Below are 27,062 nucleotides of genomic sequence, written 5' to 3'. Positions count from 1 at the left end.
GCTAATTAACTAGAATTTTTTTTTCCTCTCTGTCTCAGCACTCTCAGAGGCATCTCCCCCCTCCATTGATAAGCTGCCTCCACCAGCCCAAGAGCTGCTGGATGAAATTGGTAAGAGGCACTTCACCCCAAAAAAGGTGGGAGCCTTTCCAGCTGGGCTCAGTCAGGATTTCTCCCAAACCATTCACTGCCAAAATACACGAGAGCTTCCAAATTAGCTGCAGCCAGTGATTAGGAAGCTGGGCATCAACAGCTTAAATAACTGGCAGTCCTTGAAGCCTCTGCATTTCTCTGAGTGGTTGCTGACAGCACACGGAGTGCAGGTGGAGTTGAACACAGAGAGGAGTTTGGTGTACACTGAATTTTTCAAAGGTGTCCTGGAGCAATTCGTGTTCCCCATTAGAGGAGGCAGCTGCACCCCTCAGGTGTCTGTGCAGAGCTCAGTGATTTACATTTCTTTTTGTGTTCACACACATCTCCTGTCAGAAAGTGTAAAAACTCCACGTGGTTTTCACTGGGAGGGTGTTGGAGAAGAGTTTGCTTTGCTTGTTCATCATTAAGCCCTTCTTAAATTAGCACCAGACATTGGGATAATTAAAATGTGCATCCTGAGCTCATTTCTTTATTCACCAAAACAAGAACCTGTGGAGATTGGCACCATCAGTGATGGTCAGGGGCAGTTTGTAGGTTAATATATAAAATAATTATAAACCACATACAGCTTTTCCTCTGGGGTTGAATGGATGAAGTTATGTGGTACTTCAGTGTCTAATCAACCTGGATCAACATGGAAATAATGCTGTTTTTAACAGAACTCTTAAAGCAGCAAGATTCCCTCACTCCAGCCTTGGAAGGGATGGCATTGCCAGACTCCGGAGTGCATTTGAATGGTTGGTTGCTAACAGTCCCAGAGTAGAGATTAAAAATAGCAAATTCCATTTGCCTTGCTGCACAATGCCTCTGAGTCCTCGTCACTGTGTGTTCAGCTCTAACAATTAACTGCAGGTCTGAGCTTGGTGCCCCCACCAGTGTTTGCTGCCTTTCCCTGTGTGTTCCCTCCAAACTCCACGGGGAGCTGCTGTGGGAGGGTTGCAGGTGGAACCACGGGAATTAATTTCCTGCTTTTATTCTGCCACTGTCGCTTGTGCTGTGTTCAAACACAGGTGACAACACCCACAGGAGGAGAGGTGGTGGGGTTTGATGTCAAATCCATTGAAGGTTCCATTCTGGGAGGGTGATTCAGTTCAGAAAGTGGCCAGAACACCCTACCTGTTAATGTTCCTAATTCTCCAGCATGAAATAATTCCTCTGATTTCATAGAGTGAGAAAATAGCTTCCACTGGGGTAATGAATATTGTATTTCCTGCTCTGTCACAAAGACAGAAGAGTGGTGAATCTTTGTGCTGCTGCAAATGCAAATGGTGCTAAGTGGGAATCATTTTTAGATGTACAACAAGTCGTGTCAGAGGAGCAGAAAACCTAAATGTTTATGGGCTGTGCTTTTTCTTTCCTCCTGTGAGTCACAAACTGAGCAGCTTGATTTAAAAAAAAAAAAGGCAGACAAAAAAAGGCAAAAAAAAAAAAAAGGCAGAACATGAGTTAAGTCTGTAAAAAGCTAAATAGCACAGTCACTTGAGAATGATGCTGGCACATGTTTGGTTATCCTACAGCTTTGTTAAATCTTTTCCTGAGGGATGGAAGTTCATTGGAGCTTCTTGTTTTTAGGGGGAGAGGACTGCAGCAGGCTCTTGCTGGCTGCTCAATCTCCGTGGTTTTCTTGTATTTGCATAAAGCACAGCTATTTCAGACTGCCATTTTTTGTGGCAGCCTCGTGCTTCCTGCTTATCACAGCCCAGCAGAAGGGGCTGGAATATTCCCCATTAGCCTAAATCGAAGTTTAAGCCCATCACCATGAATTTCCAGATCAGAAAATTCACCATGGGATGCCCTTCCCAGCCCCAGAGTTCCTGGAGCTGTAGGGTCTCTCACTCTCTCAACCCTAAGCCCAACCCTAACCCTGATTTCTGTGGGGAACAGAAAAAACTTGCTGATAAATCTTTGAGGGGAAATCTCTGGATTTTGATCAATAGGCAAACCAAGCTGACATCCTCAGGATTCCCTTGGGTTTTTCTGCCATATCTGGGATCGGAAGAGGAAAGATTAAAGATTCATTTCCACATGCATTTTGCATTTCAGTGGGAAACAAAATGTTGAGTCCCGTGAATCTGGAAATGTGTTGGAGTGAAATATTTATCTGGGCCTTGCTGCTGGCCACCTTTGACTGCAGATAATGGGATTTTGTTTATCTGGTAGAAAATCAGGCCACTTAGAAAAGAGTGATTGAGAACTGGAAATTGCCCAAGTGCAGCAAAGAAAACAACATTTTAATGTCTTTATTATCTTCCTTTGATACTACAATCTTGCTGTTTTTGTGAATAGCTGCTGATCAAGTTAAAATGGAAAACAGAGAGTCAGAAAAAGAATCTGAGAGAAATGAGAAGGCAAATCAGAGTTTATGGACTAAGGAGTCATTTAATCTAGCAGAGGATACAGAAAGGTATGAAAAAGGATGGGAGGGCATGTTTGGCTTTGAGTTACAAAGACTTAGAGTTTTAACAAGATCTGATGCTTACAGAAATAACCTTAAATACCCTTATGACTGTTTTATTGGAAAATTTGCAGCATGAACCTTGTCACCATCCCTTTGAAATCTTTCATTTGACAGGGCTCACTCCAGTCTCGATGATATTTTGGAAAGAATGCTCCATGCAGGAGATGAGGAGATCCAAGAACGACTTCAGGCACTCACTCCTGGGTGAGCTGATAATTTATATTTGTGTTCAAGGGTTTGTTTTGTGTGGTGTGCACAGATCTGTGCAGGACTTTGCAGAAAATGGGCTGTGACTCCTTAGGGAGTGGAGTGTCAGGGAATTTGCCTGGAGACATCGATGTGATCACTCCTACTAAACTGAGAGGGAAAAGAATGTTGTGTTAATACAATTTCCTGTAGGTGGAAAGCAAATACTTCAACAGGCTTGGAAGGCAGTGCTTGGTCTTCACAGAAATCAGAGATAATTTGACAGAATGGAGGAATTTTTTGAGACAGAGAAAATGTGCATTAAGAGAACAGAGTCATGAAAGCTCTATAAAGAAGAGTTTGTGGAAATGGCTGTGCTTTCATGGCAGTATATGAGGAAATTTGAAGAACGCGGCAGAAGTAATTTAAACATCATTTTAAGGAAAAGATTCATAGCCCAAATAACTATTTTTCCTCTTAGAACTAAAGATCAGAGCCCAGTAACTCTGAACAACTCCACAGTGAGTGCTCATAAGTCGTCCCTAACTTCTGTCTCACTAAGGAACCTGAGACATTCTCGTGTTTAGCATCAGAATTTTCTGTTTCATCCTGTTAAGGAAAAAAAAAAAAAAAAAAAAAAAGAAAAAAGAGAGGATGATACACCAAACTTTGTTGTTCAAGGGCTGCCAGCCTGCAGGATCCAGAAGATGCTGGAAGGAAGAATGGGGTAGAGGAGAGCGGAGCCTGTGCTGGAGGCAGAGCAGCAGGAAGCTGTGCAGGGACCTCAGCAGGTGCTCTTTGTCTGTAGAGCTGCTGGATGCACCCAAAGTTTGAAATGTCCCCAAATCTCTGGTTACTTTTGGAAATATTGATGGTAATTTTTAAATGTAGGAGCCTGGGGCTGCCATCACTGTGCCTGTTACTGCACAGCAGCAGCAGCTGTGCCTCTGTTTTCTCTGTTTTTTTTCTCTGTGCCTCTGTTTTGTGTCAGAGCTCCACAGCTGAGCTGGGGTTGGGCTTCAGGGATTGAAGTCAGGATTGGTTTCTGCCCACCACGAGGGTCCTGGGTGATGCACCAGAGCTGGGACTGGCTTCTGGTTGCATTTATGGCTGAATGAATCAAGCAGAGAACCCTGCAGCTCCTGATTCCCTTGCTGTCTCTGGAGTGTTGTGTGGCTTTCATGTTCTGAGCTGAATTTCCCTGTTTTTCAGACGAGCAGCCCAAGGATCACAAATCCCACCCCCAGCAGCAGCTGCCTCCAGCTCCACCCTTCAGGTGAGACTCTCTGTAAGTTAAACTGAAATTGTGGTACAAATGTCTGTGTGGCATGACCTGCACTCCTGTTTTCTGTGAAAAAGAGGTACTGTGAAATCCCATGCCCTTCATCTTGTAGTTTAGATAAGAAAAAAACAACTGCATAATCGGTTTTTTCCTCTTTTTTTTTTTTTTTTTTTTTTTTTTTTTTTTTGTCCCCTGCAGGATAATTTTTTTGGATAAGAGCTCTCTCCATGATTAAAACACAGAATGAATAAGTTCTACACCTCACCTGCTTGCTGCAGTGTTTACTCTGTGAACTACAGCCCCTTTTTGGCCACATAAACACCTGTAAAGCTCAGATTTCCTTGAACAGCAGCAGCAAGTACAGAAAAAAAATCTAATTCTGTGTGTTCTGGTATGGTTTGTACTGGTTTGATGCCATTGTTGCATGTGGCAGTGTCAATGTTGCAGAAGTGAAGTGTTTTTTACTGTCACATCCTTATGAAACTGTTCTTTATTCTGCACGTGCACATTTTCATAAGCTAAAGAATTTCTTGCTCTGTTGCATTATGCAGTTTTCACATTAAAGACAAAATGATTGTAGTTCTGTGGGCTGCTGCTGCTGCTCAGGCACTGAAATGTTTCCATGCTGGAGTGTTACAGCCCATGTAGTGTCTGTTTTTCCTTGCTCATTAAATTTAACAAGGTAATTTCTTGTTTTCTCTTTACTTAGTGCTTTTGTGATCTAGTGTTGAACTGATTTGACTGATTAAAGGGATTAATTGCTGTGCAAAAAACTAATGAGGAAAAGGCAGTGTTCTCCAGAGATTGCAAGTGCAGCAATATGTTCCCTGCCAGCATCAGACAAGAATGTGAAAAAATGTGGTTGTTATGAGGACACCTGATGTTTAATTCAACCACATTTTTGGTAGGCCTCATCCAAAAAAAAAGAAAAAAATCCCTGGATATAATTGAGTGTGGATTAGAATTCTGATGGGCACAGCAATTTCATATTGAACACTTTTTTGTGATAAATGCTGTTTGAGGTGTAGGAGTGAGGGTTGTCCTGTTCCCTGGCAGACACAAGGGTTTGAGCTGGTTTTGCACATCTGGGTGTGTCAAGTTTTGCATCTTCATTCCTGTCTTTGCAAGGAAATGCTCCAATTTTGGACCTGTTAATTTGGTTTAATTAATAAAAGCTTCCAAGGTTATTGTGCTGCCATGTGGTTCTTTTTCTGGCTTGGAGGTTCATTTTTGGCGTGGTTTCGTTGGGTTTTTTGCTTGTTTTTAACGCTGCTTCCCATCATCAGACCCTGATACAACCAGGTAGTGATGGAGCTGCTCCAGGGAGGGTGCTGCAGAGGTGGGGGAGAGTTTTATGAGGAAAGATCAAGAGAAAATAAAAATCTTTGATGTGTTTGTCCTGTTGTGGCAGGGCAGAGCCACAGAAGCGCCTCAGGATAACAGCGAGGCCTAGTACAGGCCTCACCCTGAGCTGTGACACGATTCTGTCCAAAAAAAGCTTTAATATTTTCTAACCCAGCCTTGGACCAACCTGGATTCTCTGTGTGGGACTTCTGCCTGAAACACAGAGGTTTTTATTCCTGGTAGGAGCTGCTGGAACCAGATCCTGCTCCCCACGGCCCCGGGGCTGCGTTACCTGCAGGGATTCAGAGTGCAAAAGTCACATTGCAGATTTTTATTGTGTGATCCTGTCCTTGGTGCCTTGTGACTCAGAACTGAGGGTCATTCCCTCTCACTTTGGGCATAATTTTTGTTGTGTTTCAGTCTTGTCCAATTAAATAAAAAGTAGCTGAGGCCCATGAGGCCGCAGCAGTGGAGAGCATTTTCACATGCACAGAATTATCCATCAGTTTTGGGCTGCAACATGTGAATTCTCAGCTTCCTGCGTTTCTTTAGGAATAGAATCCCTGTTCTATTTTATCTGTGGGACCAAATGGTGAGCAGACTGTGAAGCGTTTCCCTATCTGCTTTTAATCTTCATGTGGGGAATTTTGATTTCTGTTGGTGGAGGGCCTTTCAAGGAGCCCCACAGCCTGTCTGATCTCCTTATCAGGGCCAGAACACAACAGAGATTTCAGTTTCTCAGCTGCTTGAGCCTTCCCAAATTCAAGTTCAGCATGGACGTAAATCATCCTGATAACATAAAGCACGGGCACAAAAGCTGTAATTAACAGGAACAATTAAACAAGGGCCAGTGCAAGACAGCACAGGAGATCAGAGGGGCCCATCTAATGCTGCTTTTCAGCTTCCCAGGGAATGAAAGCCCAATTAATTAAATTAAAACAGTGATACTGAGCTGTTCTAATTCCTCTCTGAGCCGTGTGAGCTGAGCTGTTGTGCACAGCAGGAGAGGGAGGCTGAGACACAGGGATGGGGACAGGGATGGGGGTCCTGTCCCCCCACACCAGGTCACGGAATCATGGAATAGTTTGGGTCGGAAAGTGCCATAAATATGATTTAGTTCCACCCCTCTGCTAGCTTCCACTAGACCAGGTTGCTCCAACATGTTTCATTCCTTTGTACTGGGCTGGTTTGGGGATTTTTTTTGCTTTATTTTTGGTTTGAAGAAGAGAATCTCAGATGGTGAAAAAAAAAAAACCACCCAAACCCTCAATCTCCCAAATCTCATCATCCTCCATGGCAGTGCAAATTGCTGGGGTGCCTGGCTGTGGATCACCTAATTTTGAAAGCAATTCAAGGGTTCATGATCAAAAATCTGTAAGACGATTCTGAAGGCAGGCAGGCTTTTTTAGAGACAGAGGAATTGGGTGAATTCCTCTATCTATTGAAGACTTGCTGTCTTCAATATCGCCTTTAGAAGCCTTTCCTGGGCTCCTGAATGACAGAATCTGCCTCCAAAAACAGACGTGTGATTGCAGCTGGGCTAGATAAACACTGTGATTTGAGATTTAAGATGAGGTGTGAAGCTGCCGAGCCTCCTGGAGGTTTTTTATCTTTTATTTTATCCTTACAGGCTTTGGCATCTTTTGTTTGCTGCTGGTGGGCAGTGGTGCCTCTGCTGTGCCTTGGGGCCTGTTACCACTGGTGTTTTCACCCTTGCTGGGAAATCAGTGGATTCAGACCTTTCCTTACTGCATTAACTGTAAAAAACAAAAAAATTACCATTGTGTCTGTTTTTTTTCTGGCTTTCTGTAGAGATGTCTGTGGCACTTGCCACCAGCTCTGGTGGCAAGGAGGGGATGTGTTTTCTGTCAAACCTTCTGTCAGCCAATAAAGCAGATGAACTGCTCAGTGTTTATTAGTGTTTATTAACACAGTTGGCTCTTAAACCTTCCTGCTGGGTTGATGCCAGATTTACAGCATCTCCCTGAACTTCACAACAGGACCAGGCCTTGCAGGCAGGGCTCTGGCTGGGGATGGGGCAGACCATGTTCCACCTGACTGGGTCAAACAGCAGCCTGGGATGGTGTGCACAGAGGAAAAATTACTGTTCATTTTTTATTTTGTGTTCTTGAAAGGCTCCAAGGTGAGGGGCTGGAAAGGAGGGGGTTTCTTAGGGGAGAGAAATAGTGAAAATCTGCAGCTTCTCCCATGATGGGGTGGCTCCTCACGTGCAAGAAGACCCTGTCATGTCTTTTATTTTTTTTTTCTTTTGTTGGAGACCTCTCCAACCTCTGAGAGCCCCCCATCAGCCCCACCCTAAGCCCCTCTGTGCTGCTGTGGGTGGCACAGGCAGATCCTGGAGCTGGCCCTGGTGCAGGCAGGATGTGGCAGCTGTCACACGGCGTGGGATGGTGTCACCTTGTTCCTCAGCCCCTCTGCGGTGGCCTGGGGACTGGGGGCAGCGGGAGAGGTTTTCCCCATGCCCCGGGGGTGGTAACCACAGCACAGCATTCCCAGCAGGCAGCTCTGGAACTGGGCAGGGAAGGAAGGGGCAGGTTATTTGTGGCAGCAGAAATCCGGCGTCACCTCGAGACTCGGCAGGTTGGACGCCGGTTATATTTTGGGAAAGATCTCTGTCTATTCCCAGCCCAACTCTTTGTGGTTTATGGACAATAAAAGTTTCATTCTGTTTGCTTTGTGCCTTCAACGAGCAGCTTGTGATCCAACATTAAGTTGCCTGACCCCATAAAACCGTGGAAGCGGAAAATGAGCTCTCGTTTTGGGCTCGCAGGCTGCTCCCTCCCCTTCCATTTTATTCCCCAAATCCCTCCTGCTTACACAGCAACCCCGGGATCCAGCCTGTGACCACACTTCCAGCTAGGAGAGACGGTTCCTCCAGGATTTTTGGGCCTGTCAAGCTGTTCTCCAGCAGCCCCAGTGAAGCTGGGCTTGCTTGGTGGGTTTGGAGCTTTCTCTCTCACCTGTTTGTTCATGAAGACGTAGATGATGGGGTTGTAAACCGTGGCCGTCTTGGAGAAGTAGGAGGGCAGGGATGCCAGGGCTGGCTGGATGACAATGTCCTTGGTGGTGGCCACCACTAGTGCAAAGGTGGTGTAGGGCAGCCAGCAGGTGAGGAAGGCCACCACCATGGCCACCACCATGCGCGTCACCTCCCTCTCCGCCTGCTGTGTCGTGTCCGACTCCTGCTGCTGCGCCGCCGCCTGCGGGGAGGTTGGGAGGCAGGGAGATCCTGTCAGCACCTTGGAACAGCCCTCCCATCCCTCGAGAGCCCTGGGGGCAGTGCCAGGAGGTGCCAGCTGCTTTGGCTGTCCCCAAAACCTGCCCTGAGGCTCTCCACCCCGACGGGAGCACCGGGGCCGGGCGCACTTACCGCCCGCAGGGTCAGCAGCAGGTTGGTGTAGGAGAAGAGGATCAGGCTGAGGGGCATCACAAAGCAGCTGACAAACAAGGCCAGGATGTAGCTGCTGTTGTTGCCACCGCCCGTGTACCAGTTGGGCCCGCAGGAGGTCCTCAGGCCTGGAATAAAGGTTGGGAATGAGCCTAAAGCAGTTAGGCTTGGATCAGAGCTCAGGGACGGGTTCCAAACAGCCATGCCACCCAAGCACCTCTCACATTTCCATCCCCAGGGGCCTGGAGATCACCCCTGGGGGGTTTGGGCTGGCCAGATGCCCTCTGTGATTTGTTGTGGGGTCGTGCCAGGCCCCTACAAGAGCAGCTTTGGGCTGGGTGTGTGCTGGGTGCTGCTCCAGCAGCCAGAGCAGCTCCTGGCCCCAATAAGAACAGAGTGTTCTGTGATGGGGAACTTCCAAACAGCCTCCAGGAGAGGATTATTGGCTGAGCAAGCAGAAGGTATTGACAGGAGAGATTGACCCTTTAAACCCCAGCACAGACCCTCTCCAGCTACCCCAGGCTTGGAAACAAGATTCAAGCAGGCAGCATCAGTGGAGTGTAATGCACACCTCCCCTACCTTCAGGCACGTAGCTGCTCCAGCCCAGGAGTGGTGGGGTTGTCCAGAGCAGGGACCAGCCCCAGGTGAAGGCACAGCCACTGGCAGCGTGCCGGTGCTGGAACCGAAAATCTCCCAGGGGCCTGCAGACCACCAGGTACCTCTCCAAGGCCAGGATGGCCAGGGACCACAGCCCCACGATGCCTGTGGGGACAGCAAGGGGCTGTGTCTCAGGGACAGGTTCTGCTGCCTGTGCTGGGATGTGGTAGAAAATTATTTAGTTCGAGTAAATATTGTTTGAGCAAGCAGTTGGATTTTTTTTTTCTTACAGCTGGGAGAGCTGTGATATTTGGCCGTTAAAAACTCTGATTTTTGGCACTGCTTCTCCCATGGCAAGGACAGCTGTGGTATTTTGCCCTTAGAAATGAAGCTGGCAATGGGTGGCTGTGACGCCTCGTGGCTACAACCAACAGAGCATCCTCACAGAGGGGTTCTGTGCAATTTCCTGTCCCTGGTGTGCAGCCAGCACCCGTGAAATGCATCCCAAACAAGGATTCCCCGTGTCCCCAAGTGGCATTTCCCACTGCCAAAACCAAGGCTGGACCAACGATCTCACCAACCCTGAAGGACACGAGTTCCACAACACGAAAGCGCTGACTTCCAAACCCCTCCACTAAACCCAAAAAGCACCAACCCAAGCCCAAGGCAGGTGTGGAATCCCCCCCTTACCTGTCAGGGACACCATGAAGCCCTCCAGCTCGCAGAGCCGCCTCCCGAACACGAAGAAGCCGCTGATGTTGTTGGAGAGGCTGACGGAGCTGCCGCAGAGTGTCACCAGCAGGTTGGCCACGGCCAGGTTCACCAGGATGTAGTTGAGGGGTGAGCGGAGCCTCTTGTGCCTGACGGACACCACGATGACCAGGCCATTGAGCACCGAGGCTGAGGCCACCACCAGCCCCATCAGCACGGCCACAGCCAGGTACATGGCCCGGGGGGCCTGGTGGGGCCACTGGGGGCCATCAAAAGGCCCTGGGGTGCTGTTGTTTGGGGGCTCCTCCGGGCTCTCCATGCAGCAGCACCTGGGCCAGGTGAGCTGCCCCAAAAGCAGAGCCTCTTTATAGAGCAGGAGGGGCTGACGTGCCCCCAGAGCAGCTTGGCATTCAAATATCTTAAGCTTCATTTTAATCTCAAGGGTTTGTCCTCTCGCTTTTTGTAATCAGCTCTTTGTTCCCGAGGGGATAAAGAGTGACTTAAACAAAAAAAATCTGATGACTGAACAGAGCATCATTTAACTGAGTAAATTTTCTTTTTCCCCTTGTGGATTTTCCTGTAAACCCGGCCTTGGCACCTGGGGCTGGACATCATTCCCTGTGCCCTGGGTTTGCTGGGCTTCAAGGCTACTAAATACATATTAACCATAAATAAATATAAATATACATGTAGTAGATATATTTAACTGAGCCATATATATGTATTTTCTCTCTCCATATATATACCCCCATATATATATTTATAAATACTTATAAAAACATATATAGTATTTATGCTACACTGGGCCAAACAGCCTCCAGTGTTCTGGTTTAAAACCATTTCTCCCCAAATCCTTGCCATCCCCCCAAATTCAAAACCTGCACCACCATCATCAACTATTTTTTTTTTCTTTTTTAAATTTTTATTTTTTAACCTTTATATTTTCGGTTCTCATTATAAATATTAACAAATCTGACCAAAAGTACACAGATAGGTAATACCGAAATACAAAAGTCTCTCAGGATGCAGGTAAGGACGGTTTCTGCAGCCTTCACATGGTAGCAAAACATTGGTATCAAACATTTCACGAGGCCTGGCATGACAACCACCAACTCTGCATGCAGCAGGGACGAGGGACGGAGCGTCCACTTAGAAAAGACCGGGGGACAAAGTGAAGGAACCCACACACACGTGTCCTACTCCACCTCAGGCATCAACCAGTTTCATAGGCTGGGAAAAAAGGATGGATTTTGTCCCAAGGAAAAGAAAAAGAAAGGAATTTTGCCAGAAAAGGGAGGCACAACCGTTCTGGTGCTCCTGGAGCTTCGCTGGAAGCCCAGACCCCAACCAGGTTTTAAGGTGCTGGAGCAGAAAGGATTAGTGGGAACATCCGACTTGACAGGCTGCCAGCATTCAAATGAAATCCATGCATAGCTGCAGGATGCATTACAAATATTAAGTTACTAAAAAAATCCCTGTGAATGTTGTTTTTTTTTTTTTTTTAATTTTATCTCCCCCCTCCCCCCATATCAAACAAGGTGTAACACAATCGCCACTTGGAAAAGTAAACGTAGGTTTCCAGAGATTCCATTGCTTCCCAAGAAGTAAAAACCAAAAGAAGTTTGCAATACACAGGGCTTGGAAGCTGAGGGTAACTGGGACCTGTGGGGAAAGAGCAGCTCTTCCTAAGAAATCATTGTTTAAAGGCTTCAAAACATTTTGGGAATGGTGCAGCATTTCCTAGAAAGGTTTAGCTCACCCCACTGGATGTCTGGTGGGATGAGGATGAAGAGAACAGCCAAGGTGGATCACAGAGGATGATATCTGGGATCATTATAATATTAATATATTATTACTGTGCCTCATTAATATTACTGTGCCACACACAGAAATTCATTTGGACACTGTTGGAGGCAGAAAATGAATCAACGTCACGGCCATGCCCAACTGCAAACACAATTCCAGCTCAGCTCCGAGGCTCAGCATCTTCACGATTTAATGGATGAATTGGAAAGGAATGAAAAAGGAAAAGAAAATGATAGAAAAATTCAGCCTGAAAGCTGTCTTTGCTGGAAAAGCAGCCGTGCTGCTGCATGGCATGGTTTCATTAGGAGAGGCTGCTGCCGGTCCTGGGGAGCAGGAACAGCCAGGCTGTTCCAGGGAGCTTTTCGTTCTGCCTCCCAAATGTGAAGCTGCCCGATCCCAGGAGGAAAACTGGATCCCAAAAGGAAAATGGGATCCCAGGAGGAAAAAGGGATCCCAGAAGGAAAACGGGATCCCAGGAGGAAAACTGGAGCCCAGGAGGAAAACGGGATCCCAGGAGGAAAACTGGATCCCAGGAGGAAAACGGGATCCCAGGAGGAAAACTGGAGCCCAGGAGGAAAACGGGATCCCAGAAGGAAAACTGGAGCCCAGGAGGAAAACGGGAGCCCAGGAGGAAAACTGTGCTCTGCACAGCCCTGCTGCCTTCGGGTGAGTTACTGGAGAGGACGAGCACAACATTCCTGGGAGGAAAGCAAACGCTCTTTCCAGGTTTACACAATCATTCCAACGGAGGAGCTTTAAATGCAAAGAAGACTGTTTAGGCCCAAACCACAGAGACTGACAAACCACCAGAGATATGGCACAAGCTGCCTCGAGGAGGCAGTCCCGGGTTTTGTGTGTTTTTGGGGACGCCTTTTGCCGATGCCGGACACACGGACGCGGACGGACGCATTCATTGTTGCCACTGACTTGCAAGGCAGCGAGAAGGTAACGGAGTACAGCCAGGATTTGGGAGAGGAGCCAGGCTGCAGTGCATGCAGGGGTGCACACCTGCGTGTGTGTGTGAGTGTGAGGGTGCACGGGCACGCCCGCGAGCGGGGCCGCCAGCGCGGCAGGGCGTGAAAGAGGCGCTCCGGAAAAGCCTTGCCAGAGCGAACCGCCTGTGCCTTCTCCCCTGGGAAGGGCTTCCCCGCAGCCAGGCCCTGCCCTGGGGTGTCTTGGCTGTCCTGGGATCCCCCGTGTCCAGAGCCAGGAGGAGCCCCAAGATGTGGAGCTGTGGCCCCGCGGGGCTCAGTCGCTGAGGACGGCGCCCGGCAGCTCGTTGGTCAGCGTGTGCCAGCGCTCGATTTTCTTGTCCTTGTTTTTCAGGCAGTCGAACCAGTGCTTCAGCCGCTCCCCTTTGGCATTAATTCCTAACACGACTCCGCCTTGGGAGGGAGACAGAGAGAGGGAGAGGTGTGGGGAGGGGAGCGTCAGCTCTGCAAGGGATGCTGAGAGATGCCCAGGGATGCTGGAGGGAGCCGGGTGATTCAGCATCCTCACAGCATCCAACCTGGTGTGAAATCCAGCCCGAATTCCCCACCCCCTCATGGCTGTGACCTGGGACGTGCCCCAGGCCGTGCCCCAGTGCCAGGCAGTGCCCCAGTGCCAGGCAGTGCCCCTGTCCCTTGTGCCAAGGGCTCTCTGCAATCACAGCGGCTGTCGGAGGTGCCGGGCGCTCGTCAGTGATAAATCGCGGCGACCAGCAACAAAATCACAACAAGGCCAGACATCCAACAGAGATAAATGAAACCTCCCCGTTGAACCTGTTTTTCACTCAGAGGAAAACGTCTGAAAACAGAAGGGGAGAGGCAGATGCATTTTCTCCCTGCTTGGATGCTCCTCGAGAGGCTCAGGTGCAGGAGAGGGATAAAAGCAGGACTGAAACCCAGCGAAAATGAATGTGGGCACAGAGAACAAACCGGGAGGCTGGAGGAGGGCAGGAGGAATATGAGGCACAGACGGTGAAGATAAATAAACAAAAAGCCAAGGAGACCTTCTGGAGTGTGCTACTCACCTATGAAATCGTTGGATTTCCCGATATCATAGTCCCACACGGTGACTTCTAAGGTCTTCTTTGCCAGGTCCCCGTGCTTTATCTCATAGAAAAACTCCTGTGGAGGAGCAGAGGCAGAGTCAGGATGAACAGGGGCTGCCCATCCTCCTCCTCAGGCTTTGCTGCCCACGGGGAGCCCAATCCCAACCCCTCACACAGTGACTAAGGTGAATTTTTTCATCTTTTAAGTCTGAGGTTGAGAAAAGCCCCTCGGTGAGAACCACAGCCAGCCCAAACTCACCTCATTGAACTCGGGGTTCAGCGTTTTCTTCTTCACTGCTGTCTTGTGCTTGGATTTCTTGTCCTCGTCTGGTTTCAAGTAACTGCAACGAGACCAAAGCAGCCCCGTGGGTCCCAGTGAGGAGGGCAGGAGGCCACGGGTGGGACTGCAGGAGCAGCTCCTGGGCACAGCCAGGCTGGGGTGGGTGGCTGAGCCCCCTGAACCTCCAGATCCTCCCCTCCTGCTCTCCCCTGCCAAAAAGCTGGGGATGGCTGGGAGGAGGCAGCATTTCCCCACCTCAGAACCAAGCCCAGCTCTGGCTGCGATCAGAGAGCACCGATTATCCCATCTGCAGTCCCTAGGGGACACTGGCACTGCACACACGCTCTCCAAAGCCAGCGCTCCAGCCCAGGACCAGTCCAGACTCGGACTGTGTGACTGGTGTGCCCCTGCAGAGCCTCTCCAGGGGACAGGAACCACGGGCAGCGTGGAACAGGGAGCAGGAGAGAGCAGCCTGGAGCTGTTCCCTGCAGAAGTTCTGCAGCACAGCACCAGGGCTGGGCAGCAAACAAGATTAAAGTGTCATCAGGCAGAGTGGGGACCTGAAATGTGGGCCAGGCCAAAGTCAGCCCAATGTGGCTTTGTGCTGCTGCTGCGCCTTTAAACATCAGCTCTGCTTCCTTGCTACACTTTCCAGATAGAGCTCATAATTAAAAAATTAGGGCTTGTACGGAGAAGCAGCACTTTTCTGTCTGCTCTGATCCCAGCCCTGCAGATGCAGTCTCCTGTGGATGGCACAGGGGACACCCAAAGCTGGCTGGGTGCAGTGGGAATTGAATTTCTCAGGGACTGAGCCTCCCATGAGCATCTAAAAAAGCAAGAGGGGATTTTTATACAAGCACCTCCAGCCCTAAAAAACAATTAAATAAGAAGGCGAAAGCGTGGTGCTGACAAACTCCATTACTGGGTCTCCCATTGTGGTTTCTCCAGCAGTTCTGCCTTAGCAAAAGCAAAAAAAAATAATCCCAGAAAGTGCCCAAATCTGAGTCAGCACAGTGGGGACAAGGAGGGAGGACAGGCCCAGGGTCCTTCCTCGCCATGGCCACCCCTCCACTGCAGACAGAGAATTTGAAAAATGCCACCCCCCAAAAACCAGGGAGGCCAAACCCGCGGGGACAACCGAGCCCCGCCAAATCACTGCGGGAATAACGCTGCAGGCAGGGCCAAGCTGCTGCCGGACGGCCTCATTTGCATCTCCTAATGAGAGCAATTAATTCCCGCCGCGGGCAGAGGCGGGAGGGGACACTCACATTTTGACGTAGGGGTCGGAGTAGCCATTGGCGTCCATGGCAGCCAGGTGGGCGCAGCGCAGGATGCCCACCTGCAGCCCCTGCTTCTGCGAGATGTACTTGAGCGAGATGAGGATCCTGCCACGCTCCTCCAGCGACTTGTCCTCTGTTTTATCTATCTGGGGAGGGAATGCACCCAGTCCGGGGGCTGCACCGGGGTCCAGCCGCAGCCGGGCACCTCCCCGGCCGAGGGATGCTCTTCCCCACATCCCTGGTTGTGTTCGAGGGGGGAAGCTGCTGTGGCTGTGATTCCGAGGTGGGATGAGGCTCTGAAGCCCCCTCACTCACCGGCAGCTGCTTCTCCAGGCAGATGTTGAAGTTTTTGGTCTGGTTGGGCTTCAGTTTCTTCAGCGGGATGCGCGTCTCGCCGATGAACTCGTTGTGGCGGAACTTGTCCTCGTCACACACCGAGATCCTGCAGGGGCACCGGGGAGAGGAGAGGGGAGGAGAGGGGCTGCCCCCTGCGCTGCAGCTCCCCCTGGGCAGGGAGCAGCCGAGGTCACCCTTCCCCGGGCCATGGACAGGGCACCTCCTCTGCAGGCAGCTGGAATGCAGCTGGAATGCAGCTGGAATGCTGCCCATGAGCCAGGGCAGCTCACGGTGTGAGTCTCTGTGTCTAAAGGCACATCCCAGCCCAGGCACTGCTGGAAAAGCAAGCTGGAGCCTCAGCCATCCTGATGACCCTTCCATTAAAACATCGGAGCCATCAGTGACTAAAGCAAAATTATTTGGAGTTGCTGGAGCTGCATTTTGCCCAGCCATGGAGGCTCTTCCTGCTCCCTCCCTTGGACTGTGTGGCTGGGAGAAGCTTCCCACACAGCTCCTTCCCTCCTTCCCGAGGAGCTCAGGCACTGCTGGGAGCTCCAGGGTGACCTGGACACAGGAGGGCTCTGCCACCTCCTGTCCCACCAAACAGATTTGGTGAGTGATCTCCACAGGCAGACCATGGAAAATGTCCCACCCTGGGCAGGTGGAGCTGTCCCAGCCCTGCTGGGACCCTGGGATGTGTCCCAGTGATGCGGCTGAGGGCTGTGATGTGGTGCTGAGCCCCGGCTGTTTTCCATGGAAAAGCTCCGAATGCCTTTCCCTGAGCTGGCAGCTAATGAGTCATTCCTCTGCTGCTTCCCAGCCCGCTCTGGGCGTCGGGAGAGACCACAGGAGCAAAGTTAGGGCTGGCAGGGAGCCTCTGCTTGCAGCTCCCGAAATCCCAGAGAGGGCCAGGAGGGCCTTGGGGGAGCAGCTGTTCCCCAGCTGTGCTGGTAATGGGGAAAGATGTCCCACTCCCCTCCAAAGGGAGCATCCTGCATCCCCACTGGAGCCGTGCAGGGCTCCTGGGCTCCCTGCCCATGAAGGAAAGGCATTTCTTTTCCCTTCCCTTCCATCCTTTCTCCTTAAAAAAAATGTTCTTACAATGTCTTCTCACCTTTTGGGTACCTGATTGTTTTATTTTTCACCCACTCCCTTCAGTGTCCATCTCCCCACAGGTAGCACTTCTGCCCCCAGGGGAAGGGGGAAAAGTAATTAAAGATAAATAATGCCCTGTGAGCCCACCCGAGAACAGCTAATTTCACACCACACCTCTGGCCTGCTCAGCACCTGCATGGTTTATCCACGGATGGGTTTTCCATGGATGATTTATCTATAGGTGGTTTGTCTGTGGATGCTTTAGTGCCTTATCCAAGGATGGTTTCACCACCTTCCTGCTCACAAATGAGTAACAAGCAAGCAGGGAAGCCTGGAGATGTCTCAGTGCCACAGCACAAGGATCAGCAGGGCTGGGGAGCAGCAGAGAAAAGGGGTTTGGAAAAAATAAATGACACGAGCAGGAAAACAGGGAATGCTGCTCTCCAGAAAACTGTGGCTGGATACAGCGTTACTATAGATACCCACAGAAAAAAAAAAAAAAACCAAAAACCAACACCCCACCACAACGGTAAAATCCTCAAAGAGAATCTCAAATGCAGGCACGATATTCCCCATTCCCTCTCCTCTTTCTTGTAAGGAACAAAACCAACAAAGGAGCAGCAGCAGCAGCTCCAGAGGCAACACTGCACGTGCCAGGTGTGGGGAACCCTGTCCCTCTGGGCAGAGCTGGGGGGGACAGGAGGGGACAGGAGGGGACAGGAGGGGACATGGCCTCACAGCCAGGGTCTGTGTGTACACCCAGCAACGGTGGGGTGCTGCCAGGGAGAGAGGGTTTGGGATGGTTTACCTTTTAAAAATGTGAGTAACAATTCTCCTGACACTGCCCAGGTACACTCCAAGATCCCAAACACAACATCCTGCTTGCTGAAAGAGTCAGGAGCCTCAGGATGGGCAAAAGCCCGGGAAGGAAACGTGGAAAACTCCAGTGTCACACTGGAGAGACCCCACTGGGCCCAGTCTCTGTGCCCTCAGGGACATGGGAAGTCCCTTGGGGAGTGGTTTTTGGCACATCTGCAGGGCCTGGGACCTGCCACTGCCCTGAGCAGCACAGTGGGGACACCTCCAGGTCCCTCCCAGCCCCGTTCTCCCTGTGGCACCTCTGGCCACCTCCCAGGTGGGTCCCCACCTTCTGTGCCCATCTGTGTGTGATGCCCAGAGGGGGCTTTGTGGCAGCTCTCCCCTTGCCTCAGGCTCAGCCCCCACTCCCAGTTCCTCCCCCCAGCTGCAATCCATCCCCACTGGAATGGGATTTCCAGCCCTGCAGTGCCCTGGCCCATCAGTGCAGGCAGCGAGCCTTGAGTGAGATGAGCAGGAAGCTCCAGCCCCAGCCCTCCCTTTGGAAAAAGGCGTAATGCAATCACAGCAGCTGGGGTTTTATTACCAGAAATCAGCTTGATGGAATTTTTATGCCTTGGGTTAGAAACTCAGCCCCAGGACAAACAGCACGAGAGGCCTCTGGCAGCCTCGCTCACCTTCCATCCCCAGCCTGGAACTGGAGCTTCACCCCTTTCTCATCTCCCCTTATTAATCCCAACCCCTCCAGCCCAGGGCTTCATTTGATATCCTCACTGTGGGGTCCTGATCTTTCCGTTCAGGGCTGTGAAAACCACCTTGGAAGGAAACTAAGCAGCAAATGAACAATCACTGCTCATTAAACTTCTCCTCCCTCCTACTCAGCCCGGGCTCCTGGGTTACAGTCCTGACTCACTGCACAGCTCCAGCAGCTGACTCACGGCTTCTGCTCCCTCACACGAGTTCCTCGGCCTCTCTCCCGGTGTGGAAAGGGGGAATGGGGGTCAGCAAGGAGCCTTTCCCACAAAAACCACACAGAGCAGAGCCTGAGAGGCCTCCCCTGTGTTTAAGATCCCTCATGGCAGCATGGGAGGCTCTCCATGAGGAGCAGGGGGTGCTGGCTCGGTTTAAGGACAGGCAACACCAGGCAAAGAGACAAAATAACACCTTGGGAGAGTCCAGCTCTCCAGAAAACAAAAGGAGGATTCCATCGTGGGCTCCATCACAAAATGCCCTCAGGTCTGAGCACAGAAACCACAGCAGAAGTGAACTGGAATTCCAAGTGCCCCTGCAATTCCAAGCCAGCCTCATTCATCCAGAGCAAAGCAATTCGGGACCCCAAACCTTGAAGCGGCTGCACTCCACCTATTAGCCCTGATCAAATACTATTTTCTGAATAATACATTTAATGAGTCATGATGTTTGTCAAACACATGATTAAACAAAGAATTCCTGGCATTCGTGGGCTAGCTGAGTGCCCCATGAATAATGCATCACCTCAATGCCAATATATCTGGATATGAATAATTGTATCCAATATCTGGCCAGCTCGGGTATTTATTATGAATGCAATTTATTTGTTGTATATTACATGTATTATTTAAATGGAGTTGATTGTATTCTGCCCGTTCCAGTTTCCCCTGCAGCATTTCTCTGCCTTGCCTGTGGTCACAGTCCAGGTGGGAATGGGGGCTCCAGGGTGGGATTTCCCCCTGGTGCTGGCAGGGAATCTGTCCCCAATCCCATCCATCTGTGCCCTCCAATGTGTTTTGCACGGCTCTGAACCTGCTTTTTCCCAGGCTGGTGGGTGGCTTCATCCCTGCTAAGCCTTGGGCTACACTCAGGGATATTTAATTCAATGAATGGATGAGACCTTTCGAGATCCTCCCACCTGCTGCGCTCCACGAAATCCCAGATATCTGCTGGGTTTTGAGGGGGTTGGTTCATTAACAAAATCCTGCTTGCCTGGGCAATTAGCTGGGCTGCCTTCACCTCTCCTTCACCCTGGGGTGGCTCCTGGGGTCTGTGACAGCAAAATCACACCTTGGAGAAGGTCATGCAGGATGAGGGAGAACCTGTCTGGGCATGACACGGGGGGTTTGGGCAGGAGGGGATCCAACACCAGCTCTGTGGGGTGTCCCGACGCCAGCTGCTCTGACAAATGCCACTTGTCCCCTCTGGCACTGGCAGTGCCCCACGCCAGCACCACGCTGCCAATCCCTGCTGGCCACGTCCCTCCAGGTGGGCAGGGAAGAGCTCTGGGTGCTTTTCCAGCTTCCCTGACGCATCCCCAGCCTGCAGGGAGGCGAAAGGCTGGCGGCAGCTTTGATCTCCTGCCTTTCTTTTCACATTAAAGAGACTTTGGAATCGCATTCCCTGCCCAGCTCAGCGCCAGGGAGGGTCCCAGGGAATGGGAACTGCCCAGACCCGGGGGAGCATCACTGATGCTGTTTCAAGCTGCCTGGCACGAGCCTCTCCTGATCAGCACAGGGAAAATCAGAGTCCTCCTCCCTTTGAAGCTGGCTTTTCCTGGTGGAAAAGGAGACATTTTGAGGAGAAGCAGAAGCACCCAAGGCAGGACAGTGCACGGAGATGTTTCCTGTGGGAAGCAGCACCGGGAGAGGGAAGGGCCAGCTGACGGCAGAGAAACAGCTCCAGCCACACCAAAACACTGAGAGATGGTCAGTTTAGATGGGATACTGGGAAAAGATCCTTCCCTGCGAGGGTGGCAGGCCCTGGCACAGGGTGCCCAGAGCAGCTGTGGCTGCCCCTGGATCCCTGGGAGTGTCCAAGGCCAGGCTGGACAGGGCTTGGAGCAGCCTGGGGTAGAGGGAGGTGTCACTGCCCAAATGAAATAATCTTTAGAGTCCATCCAGCCACATTCTCCTGCAGACTGAGGGGTCCCAGGTGGGCTACAGGGGTCCATGCACAGTTTTGAGCTTTGAGGAGGGCACAAGGAGCTCCACAGCAGGCAAGAATGGGATGGGGCAGTGCAGGATTTCTGAGCGGAGAAAGGCAAATCCAGCCCCACACATATTTTGGTGCATCCCCCATCCCACAGCTCCCTGCTGCCTCCAGGATAAACAGCCCTTCCCAAGGGAGAAGCAGCTCCCAGAGCCCTGGCAGAATGGGGATCCAGCCCTCCCGCTCTTTGTCACCTTCTAGCAAACAACTCAGCCAGCATCTCCCTACAAACCCATTTCCACGCTTGAGGAGGCTGCAAACTTCAAAGCCTGCAGTGAAAAAATACCCACCAATAATAACAACAAACTGGAGGCTTCCCAGCCCCACCAGCCTGCAGCACTTCCAGCATGACTAATGTTTTTCCAAGTGAAATAATAATAATAATAATAATGCACGGTGCTGAATTTCCCATCACCCTGCACACAACAGGTGGGCTCTGCCCCGTGTCACCTCCGAGCAGGACCTGTCACAAGGCAGCTTTGTGCTCCTGGCGTGAGGAAAATCACAAACCCCCAGGGCACCTGCAAATGAGGAGGGTGGGATTCCAGCCACGGAGCTGGCAAAGCCCTGAATCCTCTGAGAAAGATGCAAAAATCCTTTCTTTGACAGCGGATCTTACAGCAAATCCTGCAGCACGGCCCTGGATCAGCGTGGGGATGAGGCTGCCCACGATTCCTGCTCTCATCCAGGTGGGACAGAGGCCAAAACATGAAAAATCTCTGCATTCACAGGTCTCTGCTCCCTGCAGAGCATCATTCCAAGCTCTGCCCCTGCCCACCTCCATCCTCACACAGACTCTCCCAGCCCCCCGGGAGGTGCTGCCAGGAGATGCTGAATGCACAGACTAAACCAACAAAATAAAATAATAAGACTCACACTCTTTGTTCAGTTGGACAATAACTCACAGATGCTTCCATCTTTCTCACAAAAAGCTCAGCCTTGAAAGGGGCCCAGAAATTCCCTGAGGAGATTTTCTCAGCAAGACACGACCTCAAAGCCCCAACACGTGCCCGTGAGCACTGGGCACAAAGAGGTTAAACCCAAACCACACCAGTTCTGCAGGCAGGAGCCAGCCAGAGAGTCCTGAAGGCAATGATGCAGCAGGAACAGGCTCCTCACTGCTACCCCTGCCTGCAAATCAGGTGCCAGTGGCTCTGGAGGTGATGGATGAGCACAGGGCACGCACACAAACCCTTTGCTGGGGGAGAACTCCGCCCTGTGAGCAGCTCCAGGACCCTCCCGTGGGGCTGAAATTGTCACTGGGGTGGGGAGGGACAGCTGGCACAGTGCTGGGGGTGGGGAAGGGGTCTGTGTCCCCCGGAGCGGGGCCCTACCGCAGCGTCTTGCGGATCATGTCCTCGTCGGTGATGCCGTAGTAGGTGAGGGTCTCGTTCCAGGTGGGGTTCAGGGTGTTGCGCAGCGTTTTGGTTCTCAGCTTGTTTGCCTGGAGAAGCAGAGAGGAGGGGGGGCTCAGCGGGATCAGCCCAGGAGGCTCTTTGGGCATGGGAGGGAGCCCAGCTGGGACATGAAGGGACAGTGGGGGCTGTCACTCCTCTGCCCCAGCGCTGACGCTGGAGCGCATCCAGAGGAGGCAGTGAGGCTGGTGAGGGGCTTGGAGCACCTGTGAGGAAGGACTGAGGGAGCTGGGGGTGTTTATCCTGGAGAAAAGGAGACTCAGGGGTGACTTTATCACTCTCTAAACCTCCTGAAAGGTGGCTGTGGCCAGGTGGGGTCAGTCTCTTCCTTTGTGCAGCACTGACGGAAGGAGAGGACACAGCCTGAAGCTGCACCAAGGGAAAGAGAGGCTGGATTTTAGGAAAAAGTTTTTTACAGAAAGGGCAATAAAGTATTGGAATGGTCTACCTGGGGAGGTGGTGGAGTCACCATCGCTGGATGTGTTTAAAAAGACTGGATGTGGCACTCGGTGCCGTGGTTTAGTTGAGGTTAGGGTTGGGTTGGACTTGGTGATCCTGGAGGTCTCTTCCAACCCAAAGATTCTGTGATTCTGTAACCCTGGATGGAGTGGCCCAAATCCTCCCCAATTCCAGCCAAACCTGAGAGGCAGGGACACAGCAACTCACTCATTCCCAAAGCAACCCAACCCCACGTCCTGGAAACAGCCAGCAAAACGGGAACCTTGGCAGAGCACGGGCTGGGATTTCATTTACGCAGTAGGAGGGAGAAAGGGAGGGGAAAAATTCCTTTTTGGATTCAACAAAAAATGCTGATTTTGTGTTCTGGCTGTTTGTTTGCACTCCTGCTCCCAGCACAGCTCTTGATCCTGCCTGACTCCAAACAACCTCCCTGACAGGTGTTTTGTCAGCACCAGCAGCTCCTTCCAGCAGCTCTGCTGAGTGGGAGGATGGGGACAGCAGGGCTGCTGTCCCCTGCGTGGATGGGACATCCTGGCACACAGCCACTCCCCAGCTCAGGGGACACGGATCTCCTTATCCCTGAGCCCCCCTCACTTGTGGGGAGAGCAGAAAAAAGAGGCAGAGGCTGCAGGGTGGGCTTCTCCACCAGGCTCCCAGCCTGGCACAGCCTGGCAGAGCAGCAATTTTCCCTCTAATTAGGTGTCAGACAACTCAATCCCTCCCTCAGCTGCTGCTGGGCATAAGGAGCTCTCAGCACATCATTACCTCCAGGTTGTCTTGTGGATCTCTATGGGAAGCTGCTGCATCCCCCACCTTGGATTCAGGAGCCCTGAGTGACAAAAACAGCAGGGAAAGAGCCCCAGTGGCAGCCACAGCCTGCTCAGATCTGTGAGCACCAGATCCTGATCCCTGAGGCTCCAGGGGTTGGGGAGGAGGGTGGGTTTAGCCAAGGGGGTGACAGGAACATCACCCAGCTGCTAAAGCTTCCCTGGGAGGGGACACGAGGGAGATCAGAGGAGCTCAGCTCCGGGAATGTTTCTCCTGGAGTGCCTGATTCTCCTGGAGTGCCTGATTCTCCTGGAATGACTCAGGAATCAGCAACCAGCTCTGCATGGGGAGTGAATCCAGCCCTGCTTCCCACACCCACAGGTGCCTGAGAGCCACATCTGGGACAGGAGCACCCGAGGGACTCAGGGACTGTCCTGCTGCTGGGACAACAGTGCAGGAACAGCCAGCCCAGGGCAAATCCACAATCCCCCAGAGCTGCTCCCCTCTCCCAGGGCAGATCCGGGCTTGGAACAAAGCACAGGGAGGGAGCAGGGGCAGAGGGGGCAAGGAGAGGGTCCCCCATGGCTTGGGGACCTGCAGCTCCTGTGTCCCCTCCCCTCCTGCCTCTCCAGTCTCCACCAGCTCCAGCAGAAATGTTAATCAATGGATTTGCAAAACGTGGAAATGACTGATAACATCGCTGATGAAAGTGCTCCCGGCTCTGTTTGCAGCAGAAACTCAAAATGTGGTTAAAAACTCCCTCTGCCACCCTGAACATTAGGAATTAATCCAGCTGAACTGTAACAAGTAAATACACCTCCCCTCCAAAAAAAGGTCTTTCCTTTGGTGTGGAATAAGAGTGCAATTAATATTCCTAACACACACATCAAGCATTTAAATTCCACATCCCCGTCACTTACACCGAGCTCTCAGCACACATCAATATCTTTAATTACTCTTCTCTCCAGCAAGCGCTGAACCTAAGGAGATGGAAATATTTCCCTTATGATTTATACGCTGTTTTATTATGATCTGAGGGGTTTTAAATGTAAAAGAATAAGGGCAAACAGAAGGAAAAAAAGGAAATTAAAAGGGCCCAATTTGTTTATAGCTGAGATTGTTTCACTCGGTGCTTCCAGGGGGCTCCTGGAATGCAGCATTCCCATCCTGGGCTCCCAAGGTAAGGAGCCAGGGCTGGCACCTGGCTGCCAGCCAGTGGTTTCCCAGAAAGGCATTTTCCATCCCTGTAAGGATGGATTCAACCCCAATTCTTATCTCCTGCTCTCCCTGAGCACCTTTTCCTCGAGGGATTCAATTCTGGGTGCAGCAGCCCACAGCCCCTGGGTGAGGAGCTTCTCCCAGGCCTGATTCCCAATAAAAAGCTGCATCCTCAGGAAAGGAGGGAGAAGGGAAAAGGTTCCTCACCTTGCTGGCTCCGGGGAGCAAGTGCAGCTTGACGTAAGGATCAGCCAAACCATTGTGGTCCATTGGCTTCAGGCCCTGCAGAGGGAAGAGGAGAAGGCAGGGATCAGGATAACAGCAGCAGGCTGGGCAGGCAGGGTGGCCTGGCCGAGCCCCTCCTGTTTCCCAGGATTTGGCTGCTCCATGGAGAACCTGTGCCTTCCCCAGGGCTGGGATAGGAGGGGAGTTTGGCTTCTGCAGGATCCAGGCTCAGCATTCCAACCTGTGGATTCCAGCAGGAGCTGTGGGAGCTCCTCACCTGCGCGTGGCACCGTCCGCTCCTCCCTCCTCACGATTAATTCGGGGGTGAAGCGAATCGGAGCAGTGATTTCCCAGCTTCGAAATTACAGGGTTCTGTCATTTAATAATTGCTTCTGAGCAAACACACACCTCTGCTGTTGTGGTGCCACTTCCAGGCGCTCCCAGAGGGTGTGATAGCACCTACCTACTCCTGGTTATTAAGGAGGAACAGCTCCAGGCCAGTGGGAGGCGGGTGCCAGCCAAATGCTGTGGTGTTCACAGAGAAATCTGGAGCACCAAGCCAAGGAAAAACCCTCACTGGGGCCATTCCTGATGGGTTTTCTACAAGACCCTCACAGCTCTCAAAGGATGATGTGGATCAGGTTTGTTGCAGCTGATCCTGCTTTGGGCAGAGGGAGGGCACAAACTGTGCCTCTGTTCCTCTTCTAAACCACCTGAAAGTTCTCCAGGGGTGATGCACAAACCCAGCTCAAAGCCACACCTGCACAGACTGCACGGAAAAAAAAACTCCACAGGGAAGGGAAGCAAGTGAGGAGCGTGAAAAATGGAGCTTAATTTTCACCAGTCCTAAGCAGAAATGAGAATGGCTCCATGGTGGAAGTCCTTGGATTATTTCCAGCCTGGCTGTGGGATCCCTGCAGGAATTATTGCTGGGCTGGCTGAAGGCAATCCTGGATCAGAGCAGGGCTTCTCTGCAGAGGTGCCCATCCAATCCTGGCTCCAGCCCGGCTGGGGGATGCTGAGGAGTCCTCACCCCCTTTTTGTGACGAGCAGAGTGCCTGGATAATGAGTGTGTGCAGCTGCCAGGCATCCAGAGGCAGGGAAGCATTTGTGTGGAGTGCTGGTGGAATGGCTGCGAGCAGAAGGGATGGAATCACCCAGGATCTGGGCAAATGGAGCAGGGAGATGCTGGAGGAATCATTTCTGTGGTTTACAGGGAGGGAATAACTCCCCCAGCCTGACCCACGGCACCACAGGAGCTGCACAGGATGCTCCTGACCTTGGGAGTGTCTCTGATTTGGAGCAAGGGCTCTGCTACAGACACAAACGTGCTGCCCTGGGGCAAGGGAGGCCAAATGGTGCCCAGCAAAGAGGATTTTGCTCCTACAGCAGAGCCAAAAGATAAAAATATCAGCAGCGAATGGAGGTGGAACGGCTCAGCTTTAAGTGCAGCCTCTGGGGTGATGCCTGTGGTGCAGGAGAGGATGAGGATGGGGCAGACAGGGCAGGAAGGGGCTGGGCTGTCCCCAGGCTCTGGAGGGAATTGCCTGCACGATCCACCCGTGCTCTCCCCAACCTCCCTGGGCAGAGGTGCCCAACCTGCCCGGGCTGCAGAGCAAATGGAATCAGAGCCGAGCAGGCAGATCCCAGGAAAATGGATGGAGAATGACAGGCAGCTCTGTAATTCACCCATCAATTCAGCTCAATTAAATTACCTTCTGAGGAGGCTATTAAAGGCTTTTTTAATAGATGTGCTATGGAAGATGGAGTGACAGGAGCCTGGAAAATGGCTCCTAATGTCACGTCTACCTCCCTGCCGTGTCACCTGATCCGTGTTTGGCACAAACAGCCAAATGTGGCAGGGCTCTGGGAGATGATCCCTGCCACGGGGAGCACTCACACCACCTCCTATGAGCAGCCTGCAGCTTCTCCAGGAGGGCCAAGGCACAGAGTCTCCCCTCAAATCCAACTGGGGCATCTCCCTGGCTCCAGCTATTCCTGATTTATGGAGCTGGGATTAAGTTTTTCATCTTTTTCTCCTCCTTTACCCAACCCCAAAATCTCTGCTGCAATCCTACCAGGGAGACCTCCAGCTCCCTGCCTCCCAGGCCCTGCCAGCTGCTCCCCGTGCCAGTGACATTTAGCTAATCAATAGGATTTAATTACAACTCGGGCTAATCGGGCTGCCGATTAATGCCACGCCAGAGGCGTCCAGAAATCACAGGAGA

The 27,062-nt window shown here is 51.5% G+C and overlaps 3 protein-coding genes across 5 annotated transcripts in view; 1 reads left to right on the top strand and 2 right to left on the bottom strand.

The window, feature by feature from the left end:
* TEX14 (testis expressed 14, intercellular bridge forming factor) overlaps positions 1 to 4,455 on the top strand; it is a 28,788-nt gene extending 24,333 nt beyond the window's left edge. Inside the window, exons 25-31 of one of the 3 annotated variants that reach the window (XM_063402795.1) lie at positions 39 to 110; positions 812 to 889; positions 2,439 to 2,556; positions 2,725 to 2,814; positions 3,478 to 3,587; positions 4,009 to 4,072; positions 4,277 to 4,455. In XM_063402795.1, coding sequence (XP_063258865.1) covers positions 39 to 110; positions 812 to 889; positions 2,439 to 2,556; positions 2,725 to 2,814; positions 3,478 to 3,587; positions 4,009 to 4,072; positions 4,277 to 4,313 — 569 coding nt within the window. In that variant the 3' untranslated portion in view covers positions 4,314 to 4,455. Of the gene's footprint in view, positions 1 to 38; positions 111 to 811; positions 890 to 2,438; positions 2,557 to 2,724; positions 2,815 to 3,477; positions 3,588 to 4,008; positions 4,074 to 4,276 lie in introns of those variants that run through there. The other 2 variants (XR_010081065.1, XM_063402794.1) reach the window with 2 other exon arrangements.
* Positions 4,456 to 6,944: 2,489 nt separating this feature from the next.
* On the bottom strand, positions 6,945 to 10,497 carry LOC134553298 (pinopsin). The gene is made up of 5 exons (XM_063402793.1): positions 10,120 to 10,497; positions 9,412 to 9,594; positions 8,814 to 8,959; positions 8,404 to 8,643; positions 6,945 to 7,954 (listed from the first exon to the last, which is right to left on the bottom strand). Exons 1-5 carry the CDS (start codon positions 10,457 to 10,459, stop codon positions 7,817 to 7,819), a joined length of 1,047 nt encoding a protein of 348 aa, XP_063258863.1. The 5' UTR covers positions 10,460 to 10,497; the 3' UTR covers positions 6,945 to 7,816.
* A 2,387-nt stretch (positions 10,498 to 12,884) lies between these two features.
* Positions 12,885 to 27,062, bottom strand: part of DOC2B (double C2 domain beta) — a 29,544-nt gene continuing 15,366 nt past the window's right edge. Inside the window, exons 4-10 of the mRNA XM_063402787.1 lie at positions 24,817 to 24,891; positions 22,084 to 22,193; positions 15,857 to 15,983; positions 15,530 to 15,687; positions 14,241 to 14,322; positions 13,961 to 14,057; positions 12,885 to 13,331 (exon numbers count right to left, since the gene is read on the bottom strand). Of these exons, the coding sequence (XP_063258857.1) occupies positions 13,195 to 13,331; positions 13,961 to 14,057; positions 14,241 to 14,322; positions 15,530 to 15,687; positions 15,857 to 15,983; positions 22,084 to 22,193; positions 24,817 to 24,891 (786 nt within the window). The 3' untranslated portion in view covers positions 12,885 to 13,194. The remainder of the gene's footprint in view (positions 13,332 to 13,960; positions 14,058 to 14,240; positions 14,323 to 15,529; positions 15,688 to 15,856; positions 15,984 to 22,083; positions 22,194 to 24,816; positions 24,892 to 27,062) is intronic.

The sequence above is a fragment of the Prinia subflava genome, chromosome 8 (genome assembly GCF_021018805.1).
Source record: "Prinia subflava isolate CZ2003 ecotype Zambia chromosome 8, Cam_Psub_1.2, whole genome shotgun sequence".
Classification (NCBI taxonomy): domain Eukaryota; kingdom Metazoa; phylum Chordata; class Aves; order Passeriformes; family Cisticolidae; genus Prinia; species Prinia subflava.
This window is presented reverse-complemented; position numbering and strand designations above follow the sequence as displayed.

Bases quoted from the DNA above. Each gene is read 5' to 3' on its own strand.
- LOC134553298 (XM_063402793.1), bottom strand. From the start codon at position 10,459: ATGGAGAGCCCGGAGGAGCCCCCAAACAACAGCACCCCAGGGCCTTTT. The intron at 8,960-9,411 runs GTAGGGGAGGTG...CCTTTATTCCAG, and splicing joins GAGCAGCTACGTGCCTGAAG to GCCTGAGGACCTCCTGCGGG. The intron at 8,644-8,813 runs GTAAGTGCGCCC...ACCTCCCCGCAG, and splicing joins TGCTGCTGACCCTGCGGGCG to GCGGCGGCGCAGCAGCAGGA.